This window comes from Prinia subflava, chromosome 8 (assembly GCF_021018805.1).
Source record: "Prinia subflava isolate CZ2003 ecotype Zambia chromosome 8, Cam_Psub_1.2, whole genome shotgun sequence".
Lineage (NCBI taxonomy): Eukaryota > Metazoa > Chordata > Aves > Passeriformes > Cisticolidae > Prinia > Prinia subflava.
This window is the reverse complement of record NC_086254.1, coordinates 30,660,241-30,672,130: the sequence shown is the minus strand read 5'-3', so window position 1 is coordinate 30,672,130 and position 11,890 is coordinate 30,660,241. Positions and strand designations below refer to the sequence as shown.

General features: G+C 47.6%; 1 protein-coding gene across 3 annotated transcripts; it reads right to left on the bottom strand.

Moving 5' to 3' along the window:
- Nucleotides 1-3,487: 3,487 nt before the first annotated feature.
- Nucleotides 3,488-10,149, bottom strand: OCSTAMP (osteoclast stimulatory transmembrane protein). 3 transcript variants are annotated; one of them, XM_063402242.1, is made up of 4 exons: nucleotides 8,492-10,149; nucleotides 7,641-7,828; nucleotides 5,735-6,773; nucleotides 3,488-4,712 (listed from the first exon to the last, which is right to left on the bottom strand). In XM_063402242.1, the coding sequence occupies exons 2-4, from the start codon at nucleotides 7,682-7,684 to the stop codon at nucleotides 4,341-4,343; spliced, it is 1,455 nt and encodes a 484-aa protein (XP_063258312.1). In that variant the 5' UTR covers nucleotides 7,685-7,828; nucleotides 8,492-10,149; the 3' UTR covers nucleotides 3,488-4,340. The 3 variants fall into 3 exon arrangements, with proteins under 3 accessions (XP_063258312.1, XP_063258313.1, XP_063258311.1); XM_063402243.1 differs by having other exon boundaries at nucleotides 3,488-4,792; nucleotides 7,641-10,149; XM_063402241.1 differs by having other exon boundaries at nucleotides 7,641-10,149.
- Between the last annotated feature and the right edge of the window lie 1,741 nt (nucleotides 10,150-11,890).

Here is an 11,890-nt window from a genome sequence, read left to right as displayed (position 1 = left end):
CCATCCCTTATTGCACTTCTGTGGGAAGGACTGGGCGTGTGGGCACGTGTGTTTGCTCACATAATCCAAGGGGTTCTGTAGTTTGGTGCTCTGGAGTGACTCTAACACAGACACAACTCCAGCACTTCATCCACTGCTGCTGTCTCACAGCAATGCTGGGAGCCCTCAGAATTTAGGGTGTGTCACAGAACTGTGTGTGGGAGAGGAGAAGGGTCAAACCTGGCACAAAGGTCCTGAGAGGGAAGTTGGGGTTCATTTGCTTCCTCAAACCCATTCCAGGAATTGGCTTTGTGGGATCAGGAAACAAAACTAAGACAAACTCCTGCAGACACTGGAAAAAGCTTTGTTTTGGTTCAGACCTGGAACACTGTGCAGGATAATTGCAGGTAATTATTTCCCTGACTGCTTTGCTCTGTGGCACTGACAATCCAGCAGTTATTAGTGCAGATAACAACAGCATTAAAGCACCCTGCTGAAGCAGCTCCTCCTGCCAGTCCCTGAGCTGGGGCTGGGGGGAATGTGCCCAGTGCACTCACTGGGGGATTTTGTTGTCAAAATTGTGAGGTTTGCTGTGATGACTGCTTAATATTCCCTTTACAGGCTCCTTCAGTAACTGTGATTTCAGGATGTGACAGGCTGTATTTAAGACGCTACCCAGCTTGAGACTAACATAAAATATTTTCTCCCAGCTTGACTTAAATCTAAATGTTTTGATGGCCAAAGACATTGATCTTTCAAACTAACATTCCATGTTTTGTTCTTTTAACACATATCAGCATTTTCTTCTCTGGTGGAGTCACCTGGCACTGCCATCCTCTATAAATACTTGCCACTACCCACTCTCTGAAACATCAGGAAAGAGAAGTCTTCATTTTCCTGAGGTCCCCAAACAGGAATGGCCGTGTCCCTGGGTGCTGGCAGGGCTGTTTTTTGGAAAGGGGTGTCTGTGCAGCTCCATGGCCAGGTTAGCAGCACTGTGCCCAGGCTGGGTGCTCAGGCAGTTCCACACTGCCTTCAAGATGTCCTTGAAGTCTTTTTACAGCTCACCCCTCTCACACAGCCTCACTGGGCAGCTCCCTTAGTCCCGTGAACAGAAAAGAACTCTGAGGCTTCAAATATTAAATAAAGATAAAAGAAAGTGATCCTCCCACCTAAATCTGTGAAAAACTTCTTTCCATTCCCCTGGGCTTCATTGCTACAAATATTAAACCCACAAAACTTCTCTATTAGAGCTGGGACACAGGGGCTGCGTCCATGTGGTGCCAGTGAATGTGGAGAAGGGGAATTACAGAAACCACAAGTGGTTTTGAGACTCTGGTTACAGGCTTTAGGGCCCCAAGCAGTGGCCAGATTTTGATTGCAAATGATGATGGGGATGTGGTTGCCACTTCTGCACTCCTGCAGCTCAGCAGGACCAGGCAGGAAGGGGCTGGTGGCTGAGCAGCCTGAGAGCTGACAAATACCAACAGCTTTCTGCAGCCTTCTGGCATAACCAGTGTTGCTTCTGCCTCATTTCCTGTTTGTGTTGCAGGCTGAAAGCTGGTTACAACTAATTTAGAAATTTTCTATTGCAAAATGTGAGACATTGAGCTCAGAGTGAAACCCTGACACAATCTACTGTTGAAAGAGCCAGGATTCAGGAAACTCTCACTATAAATTATATGCACAATGCCATGAAGTAGCTTTTTGCTTTTATTTATGTCCATTATTATTTCCTTTTCTAAAATTCGGTGCATGGAAGCGTCTCTTCATTGCAATTACAGTGCAAATACTATAGATAGGACAAATGCAATAAAAATGGACTTTGCTTAAAAATCAGAAAATACTTCTGGAGAGAGGTTTTTGTTTGCTTGCCTGTCTGCTCTGGTAGATGCAGATTTGTGGCTATGAATGAGATCCTTCCTAGAGACTGTCTCAGCTGGGTTATTTACACTTGCACCTCAGCATATTAAGGCCATTTATTCTTGCCTGCCAGCCAGCCATAAGCAGGAACTTAGCATATATTTTACCTAATATACCTGAGGCCGAGGAAATGGAGTCACTTCACCTCCATCTCTTCACTAAAATGCACCATAAAATTCCAAGGAATCAGGGGTTTCAGGGTAGAACTTCTCCTATGGGGGACTTTCTATCCCCTGGGTTTGTTGCACTGATGGAGGAAAAAGCAATCCATGGGCCTTTCTCTCTTGTGATTAAAATTTTTCTCCAGCTAATTGAGAAGCCTCAAATCTCAGTAAGTGCAAAGAAGAAACCCAGAAGCCAGGTGTGATGAAACCCTGCCCTGCAGTCAGGGACAGCACAGGAGGGGTGAGCAGGAGCAGCACTGGCCAGCAGGGATGGATTTTGCCTGTGCAGGAGTGGACACTCAGGAGCTGGGTGGGTGACACAGGACAAAGCCTGGCTCCCCTTGTCCTGCCTGTGGGGTGGGAGGGATGAGCTGAGTGAAAACAAAGGCAACGAGAGCCCTGATGAGCAGGAGTGAGGGTGTGAGTGTGGAGGGGCTCTGAGGGATGAAAATCCCTCAGCAAATAACAAGACTAGTACATTGGTTCTACTTAATAAAAAATATGTGAATAAATTAACATTTCCTGCTGGTTAATCTGTTCAGCATTTCTCTCTTGCACCATCAAGCAAACCCTGGCAAGGCAGCTCACCCCTCCAGCGGGCAATACAGCTCCATAATGGTAATGTTTTCTATTTTGTCACATCTTTATCTGGCTGGGAAACAAGAGAGAGAGTCTCAGGAGAGCAGAGCAATTTCCAGCAGCTCTGCCTCCTGCCAGTTCCCCTGTCTGGGGAAAACATGACAGCCCAGTTTGGCACCAGGGACAACATGGCTGATGTCAAAAAGATAACCCTTCCTGAGGAAAAACTCCTTTTCAATTGTTCTTGTTGGAAGACAACCTGCTGCTCGCATGGTTTGCTGTCTGAAGAGCTTCTCTCCTCCCAGCTATTTGAACCCCAGCTCCAGATAATTTTAGATACTCAAAATCTTTTTGCTTTCACCCAAACAAGAGAGCACAGGGCATTTTCTACAGAAACACCAGGACAAAGCCCCCAGTTGCTGTAGAGGCTAAAGGGGCTTGGATTAATCATCAGAACAACAGGACATTAAAAAACCTGGGGAGATGAATTCACCAGGGTTTTGTTAGATAGATGCTTACAAAAATGTAATTCAAACATACTTGTTTCAAGTACCTCAGAAGATGGGAAAACTCAGTGCATCTGGCAGCAGCTACCACTTAATTTCTGTCATTTAATCTCATTGAGGTGCATTATGTCAAATAATTACCTTAATGAAGACTTTAATGGAAGAAGGGAGGAAAATAATAGACATACTTTGAAGAAATGAAGCTGTGAAGTTGTGTAGTTTTTAACCTGGCAGGGATTTATCTCCTCTGGCTCCTGCCCTTACAGAGATGCCCAATCTGCCTCTCTATCAAAAATAACACATTTCAGATGCTGCCCAAGTGATGCATTTATTAATTTGCATACAATAACAATTTCTGAGCTTGAAACAACCCAACTTCTAAAACCATGAAATCAAACCATTAACCCAGCACTGCCAAGGGACCATTAAAACATGTCCCCAAGTGCCACATCTAGTGTCTTTTAAATCACTCCAGGGGTGGTGACCCTACCACTGCCTTGGGCAGCCTGTGCCAGTGCTTGGTAAACCTTGAAGAATTTTTTCCTAATATGAAATCTAAAGTTCTCCTGGCACAACTTGAAGCTGTTTCCTCTCATCCTATCACTTCTTACTTGGGAAAATAGATCAACACCCAAATTGACCTTTATTGAATATTCTCATTCTCTTCTGAGGTCCTACAGCTATTTTATTTATATTTTATTTTGAAGCGATTTCGTGAAGCCCTCATATGCTGATTTCCACCACCACCCATGCCCAGGATGTGCCTCTCATGGTCGTATTGATCTTGAATTTACTTCAAGCATGTTGAAGTGACACTTTCTTTGGTGAATAAACTATCTTCTAAATTTATCCAGTGTACCCAGGTTTCTGTGCACAAAACCTGAAAGAAAAACTCATTGAAAATTAAATTAATCAAGTCAAATGACTTTCCCTTTTTGTTGCCTGAAGGTATAACTTAAGAAAGACAGGGTGTACTTCTTCCAGGACAGATGTAGTGAAGAAGGTAAATGAGCTCCTCCCTGACCCCATCTCCCGTGTATTTCCCAGTTATCCTTGCGTGGTGCTGCAGATATGCAACAGCTGACTCCAGACCTTCTGGATATTAAAAAAAATAAGGAAATGTGGCCCATTTTTCTCAAATTAATGCAAAAATGGGACATTTCAACCTTTTTATTATTATTATTTATTTTTAGGTTTTTTTCCCAAGCTCCAAACACCTCTTTAACTCTGGAATACGAAACATGCGATCCTGTGGCAGAAGGCTGTGCTGTGGTGTCAGACACCCCCCTGGCTTCCCAGAGCACCCTTCACAGAGCTCTGCTCCTTGCTGTGCCTCCTGGACAGTCTCCTGAGGAGGTGAAGCACCCTCTTCTCCTCCTGGCCCGGGAAGAAGGCGGCGGCGATCTCCCGGCACAGGCGGCGCGCGTAGGTCTCCAGGAACACGGTGCCGTAGAGGATGCAGAAGAGCAGCCCCAAAACGAGCAGCACAGAGGGGCTGGGGGCCGTGGGGGGGCTGATGCTGCACTGGGCAGAGCTGAAGGTCAGATGGTGCTCGTAGGTCCTGTTGAAGCCCCCCACCGGGAATTCCAGAAAAGGAAAAGGTAGAACTTTGGACATAAAGTGCATGATCACTACTTGAACCTGAAATAAGGGGAGTTAAAACGTAAACGGGGATGAAGAAACCAAAATCAAGTGATTACTACAGAAACATCTGCCTGGAATCACTGTTACAGCACTAAGAGAAGGACACTGAGGTGTGTGATCACTTCAGACTAAACAACTGAGATGTGTGGGCACTGAGTACCGGGCAGGTGAGAGCCAGTCCTGTCATCTCCATCCACTGGTACAGACATCATAACAGGCATTCACTGTATGAGATTTACGGTGAAAAACATCATCCAGACTGTGGTATTAGTGGCTGAATATCTGAATATTAGAGGCTTTTTCTAAGCCCTGAGTGTTTTCCTGTAAATTCTTCATAAGCAGGTATCTGCACTAAGGATCCTGGGGCTGGGGAGGGAGGCAGGCTGTGTGGCAGGAGAGGGAAGCTTAAACACCAAGCCAAAGAATATTGACATAGAAACTGAGGAGGTTTGTGGAAAGGATTGCAGAGGGTGACAACAAAGCCAGCAATCAGGGATTTCTACTGAAGAAACAGCCCGTGCCATAGGATGGGGAGACATCCTCGGTGTTCATCAGCTGCCCCCTTCCTTTTGGACTTGCACCCACCCTGCGTGGGGGGACAGTGTCCAAGGGACTCACATCCCTCCACCTTGCTTAGGGAAGGGTCCTGGAGACACGGGGACATCTGACTGCCTGGTCTAGCAGTGTCTTTGCAGCGTGAGGCACTGTTTTCTCCCCTGCAAGCTCCCAAGGGGCTGTAACTTGGGGAGTGTCTGCTGCTATGGATGCACTGGGAGGAGCAACTGAGGCTGTTCCACTGCTTCCTCCCCCAGAGCCTGCCTGCTGCGGGGGGAAGTCAGGATTGTGTAAATAAGAGTACAAAGACTGCAATCCCCACCACCAGGGACACAGGGTGGGATCCCCAGGGATCCCCTGGGGGCAGGGCAGGACAGGACTCACCGAGTATTTGATGCTGAAAGTGATGGGCACGGCAGAGAACTGGGCTGCCCTTCTCACCACCACATCTGCCACGCCGAAGGCAAAGTGCTCCATGGCCACCAGCAGCAGCAGCAGCAGCAGGGCCACAGTGAGCAGCATGGATTGCACCAGGCACAGCACTGCTTCTCCCCAGGACAGCTTCAAGCCTGCTGGTCGGATGAGTCTCTTGGATGAGCCCACCAGGAGATGAGCTGCTCCTCTGTCCGCGGCTAAACGCTCCAGCTGCTTGGTGATGTAAAAATTGTCAAAGCGGAGGTTGGTGAGATAATTTTTCAAATAACAAGTGGACTCAAAGCAGAGATAGAGTGTGAAGAAACCAGCAGCCAGCCTGTTAGCTACTCGTATAGAGTCTTTGACTAGTACCTCAACAGACAAGAACTCCCTGCTAATTTTCTCACCAGCAAGGTGCATTTTTTGGTAAATCAAGGAGTTGTTCTGAAGCAATGAAAAGCGAAAATGTCCATTCATAGGCTTATACATGGGATTAATGCTTTCCTGGATTGCATCCCCAAACTCCCAGGAAGCTTTCCCTAGCAGGACAGTTGAGTTGAGAAGGCTCTCGGAGGAACTCTTGCAGATGCACTTGATGACCTGCAGGATGGTTTTCATGTTGCCCATGATGTTGGGTGTTATGTTCACCACTGCGATCATGACGCAGGTGGAGAGGAGAAGCTTCCGGCCCTGCTTGGTGCCCAGGGTGGGCATGATCATGCTGAAGACACAGCGGGCAGGATGCACCAGAAGGAGAGTCAGGAGAAGGAGCAGGCTGAAGGAGACAGCCATGGCAACGGAGAGGTGCCAGGAGTACTCCAGGGAAGCAAACATCCAGTTGTAAAAGAGGCCTCCTATCAGTGCTGTAATGCAGGAGCACTGCAGAAACAAGGTGCACAGCTCCCTGCCATCTGCTGGGACAGGTTTGGAGTAAATCCACCACAGGTCTGCCATGGTTCTGTGCACCTTTGGGAACAGAGAGTCTTCACAGTAAACACGGGCTCTCCTCCTGGAAAAAGAACAAGTGTTAGAGAGGAAGTTCATAAACAGTGATTAGGCTTTCTTGAGATGATCACTTATGGGGTTTTGTGTTGTGCTCCTCTGAGTGCCTCTGGTCTCACCCTTCTCTACTTCCCTGCTCACTTCCCTGAGCAGCTGGGGCTGAGATCTCCCCTGGAGGCAGCAGGACAGGGAAGTTCAAGACATTTATTAAAAAATAAATACAAGTAAAATGCCACTGCTCCTCCTTTAATGCAAGCACAGGAAAACATTGTGTTATTCTATAAAAACCATAATAGAGTCATTCTGAAGGGTCACCTCATTGGCAGTGGTTGAGGCTTTAGTGGTTGTTTAGAGGATGTTGGAGAGAGAAAGAGGAGGCTATTGGCTTCTGTGGAACTTGTTAGACCAACTCTGTATTTCAGAGGTGTTACATGGACAAGAGGTAGCTGTGTGGTGCTCTCCCTTCCTCTTAAGAGGAGGCCAAACACAAGTCTGCATGTTTAAGGGTGACAAACAGAGAAAACAGTTTCACACTGAAGCTGCAGTGCCAGAGGAAGTCTCCACGGACAAGAATTTGGCCACTACAGACAGGATGAAATGTCCCGTAAAGCTATTTAAATGTCTAATGGAAACAAACATTTGGGAAAGAATATAATTTCTCAGGCTCACCGGAAACCAGAAAACCTGGAGGGGAGAAGAGCCTGTCCCAAGGGTTAAACCCAGCCAGGCAATCCCTGTCTCCCACTGCTGGACAGTAGCCTCAGCTATCCTTGGAGGGAGAGTTTTAACTAGGAAAGGGGGTTTTCTGTGGAAAAGCCACACAGCAGCTATCAAGACAGAGGGAAAGAGAGGGATGAAAGCTGACTCTACATACCCAGTGGCAGTGAGGTGCCCCAGACTCGCCCGAAAACTCTCCATGTTCCAGTGCCTTGTTGCTGTGAGAGAGGATCCGGGATGTGGCTGTGGGGACAGGCAGGGCAGAAAACCAAGGCAGCTCCAGAGAGCCAGGACTCAAAACCCAAGACGTTTTAAGGCAGTTCAGATCAGCAACACTGACAATCCCTGAAGTGTGCAAAACCTGGTGAGTGAGGCCCACGGAACAGCAGCACTACAGAACAGCCTGGATGCACAGCATTGCTTGGGCTTTACACTTTTTCTAGTCTTACTCTTATTGCAGAGAAGGCTTATTTTAATAACACGTAGCTGAGAAAAAAATGAGTCAACGACACATGGGCTGACAAAGATGGAACAAGGATCATATGGAAACTAGGGTGTCATAATTTCTTGTGGGGAAATCACATGACTACTCTCCACACTGCCCACCAGCAAGCAGCGAGCAGGGCTGGCATCTCCCTCAGAGCCAAAGGGAGCTTTTCCTCTTTCAGACATCAGTCATGGCACAAAGGGCACAGCAGGATCCAGCAACCCAGTTGGTAACTGCTCATCTGTTCTGACAGGCTGCTGCTCCCTGCTGAAACGGGGTTCACAAATGGCTTGAAGGCTCATCTCACAGTCCTAGCAGAAGAAGAGGAAGTTTCAATCTTGAACCTTTCTGAATTCCCTATTGCCACCAAATCCACCGCAGAGAAAACCCAGCCACAGTCAGGATTCCCAAACTGTGGAGAAGCTCCCAGATGTGCAGGCCAGGATAAGCAGTCCCCAAGGGACCAACTTGCCTGGCCCCAGGATGTGCCCAGCAGAGCTCCAGCCACCAAAGCTGCTCACCTGGAGAAGAGGACAACCATGGTGTTTGCTCCTCAGTTATGAGCTCAGGGGTTACAGGAGCCTTCCCTGGCTCCCACCAAACCTGCCCCTGGGCCAGAGGCTCTCATGCTCAGCCAGCATTTGTGGGAGGCACAGCTCACCCAGCTGCCCCTGAGCCCTTCCCTTATGGGGACCTGCTGTCCCAAGCCCTCCCCCAGCTGGGAGGTGCTGGGATGTTCTCATGCTCCCCTGGGTGGGAAAGGGCAAAGGGCTCAAGGCCAGCCCTGACCCAGCCACCCCTGGGGACAAAGCACGTGGGGCTCTGCCCTCCAGAGAGAGGTGGGAGAGCAGCACCTTCCCCAGGGGACACGGCTGGACCCGTGACAGGCGCTGTGGGACAAGGAGTGACGAGCACAGCAGGCAGAGCCAACCCCAGCCTGCCTCCTCTGCCCTCCCTTGTGCCCCTGCTGCTCCACTCAACAGCTCGGCCTTGTAGCTGGGGGTTTTGTGTTTCCTGTGTGGCTGCTGGAGCAAATCTTTCCTCCTGGTGCCCCGGACCACAGAGGCCAGAGGAGAAACTCTGCCTGGCTCCAGGCAGGCACCAGCCAGGCGGGCGGGAAAGAAAGTGCTGTTTGTTTGGAGCATCCATAACAATCGCCTGCACAGGCCATGAATTAGGTCTTCAATTCAGTGTGCACACTATAAGGGACTAACCCAAAAGACCCTGGATCCTGTAAGGCTCATCAACTTCTTCTATGACTAAACTCCTTTCTCGCCCTGCTTCAGAGTGAACTGATATTAGCATCAGCCCCTGGGACCCCATCCAGGCAGCTTTCTGGGAAGAAAAAGAAATAAATTTAGCAATAGGCTATAAAGAACAAAAACCTCTCAAGTCCACAGCATTGTGGTGTTTTCTGAGTCTGCTACACGATCTGGCAAAGGCACCTGAGGCCTGTGGGGACACTGAGCAGTAACTCTGGCAGCACCCAGAAGTGTTTGTTTGCAGTTATACTTAGATTTTTTTCTTCTATCTCTGCTCAAAATTGCTGTCTGCCAGCTGGACCTACAGCAAGGGCATAAATCTTGGGTAACTTTGATTTTATACCATAAACGACCCATAAATGAGCTAGAAACCTAAATGCCTAACCTTCCCCAGAACACAATGACAAGCCTGCTTTGCAAAAAAAAATCAACCAAACAAAAAAACCACCACGAAACAAAACACAGCAGCAAAAAAACCAAATAAAAGTGTGTGTGCTCATAGGGACACCTGGGGACAGCAGGTGAAAGCTGGGAGTGGGAAAGGGGCAGGACTGGGACACGGAAAAGGCATGACCACACATCTAAGCAAAGCAACTGTGACATCTTGTGGCCACACTCTGCTCAAGGACCCTGAGATCTGGCTCATTTTGGTTCTGAAAAAAAATACTCTGTGGTTAGAAGAGTTCTAAGATAAGGAGGAACGCTGCATCCTCCTGGGATGCTCCAAGGTGCCTTTTCCCACCCTGTGTCATTTCCAGATGGTATAAAAGGAATTTGCTTTCTTGACAAGCCCCAGTGTCTGTAGAGCTCAAGCTCTAAAATCTTCTGCCATCACCAATTTTGACTTTTTAGCACTGCAGGAGGAAGCCAAGCCCCACGTACCCATGAGCAGCTTGCTGGAACTGTGAGACACCAAGGATTCCATGGGCATCAATGCCAGGCAGCAGAGCCTGGCCTTACCTGCCCTGGGCATGAGCACTGAGCTTGTACCCCCCAGGACAGAGGTTTTAAACTCGGTTCTGGGTGCAGACTGCAGTGTTTGGGGTGGGCCTGTGCCAAGACACCTGCAGGTTCAACCTGTGGTGACAGTGTCACCTTGTCGTGGTGACAGGGATGGAAGGGGTGGATCTCTGTACCCCAGGCAGAGGGTGTGCTAAGTGAACTATACAGCTTAAGAAAATGCTGGAGAAAGATGAATGAAGGGCTAAAATAGAGGGATTTAAATCTGAGGATGATTCTCCATGGCACTATCTTCAGCACCTGTTTATCACGTTGTTCTGCCTGTTTGACAAACTGAGGGTGTGGGAAAGATTAAGCAATTAGGGATGGTTCTTTGTTAAAATCACTTGCAAATGAACAACTTACAGTAACACAGAGCCAGATCATGTCATCTTAGGTTACTACTATAGAAATACAGGAATATCCCAGCATGAGGGATAAATGTAATAAGGGAACCAAGGCTATCTAACCTGTAGTAGCTGAATTCCCTATCATGGTGGACTTTCATTTGCTTAATTACTCTTTCCCTGCCTCTCCTGAAATTCCAGCATTGTTGCTGAGTGCAAACTGATGAGCACAGCTCTGGAATCACTCCCTGCTGTAAGGGCCCAGCTCCTCCATGTGAACAGTTTGTAAAGCAGCTCAAATGCTTCTGGGATAAAAGACAACGACAAAATGCTTTCCTACTATAAATAAACCAAAATTATTTTCCTCCGAGTGTCTCAGGAGAACATACGGATGTTGGTCCAGGACTGGATGGGGAACATCAAAGGAGTAAAGCAGAGATATTCTAGATGTTGAATTTCAATGCGTGAGTGGCATTTCCTGTTAATTAAAATTCACAAGGAGGCTGCTAATGTGAATGGCTTTTGTGATGGTTGTTGGATTTTTACATTCCTAGAGAAATGCTGCAAAGGCAAGCAAAGTTCCTTTAAAATAACACAGTCAAAGTTATAGAAGGTTATTACAGCACTTGAAATACCCTTTCCTGGGAATTTTCATATCTCTACACATATCACAGACCCTTCAAGACTAATGGGTTGACTTGCTATTAAAAGCTGCTTTTGTCAAATCTTAGTATTAGCCGCAGCAAATGGAATCAGAAATTATTCATGCAGGCCTGTTCACCTTTGAACCCCAGAAATACTAAATCTTAAAATTTCTACTTAAAAAAAAATAATTAAAACTCAAGCATGCCAGACTAGTCTTACTCTCACAGATGTCTGAGTATAAAAGAGCAGAATTAGGTAATGCTGTTGTCCACATGACTTAAATCCTCTGGGGAGCCCTGGGAAACAGGAGCTGCAGATAGAACTGGCAAACAGGTCTTGAACTAAAGAGGTTTAGGCTCCAGGCTTCTTATACCTTTCCCAGGTGTGCCAAGGCCTCGTTGTGGACCTTGGGTAAGTCACTGGTCCCCTCTCTGCCTCAGTTTCTCATGTTGGCACAGAGATTACAACCCTGCCCTGGCTGCATTTGTGAAATACTTCCTAATCCCTGGAGAGACAGTGCCACAGGCATGTGGAAGTGATATTTGGAGACTTCTGCACAAACTCTGTGGTCTCCTCTCTGCTTTCAAGCCCAAGCAAAACCATCCTGGATTCGATCACCAAGGATGCACCAAGTCAGAGCTGAAACCATGAACAAACCTGCGACCCC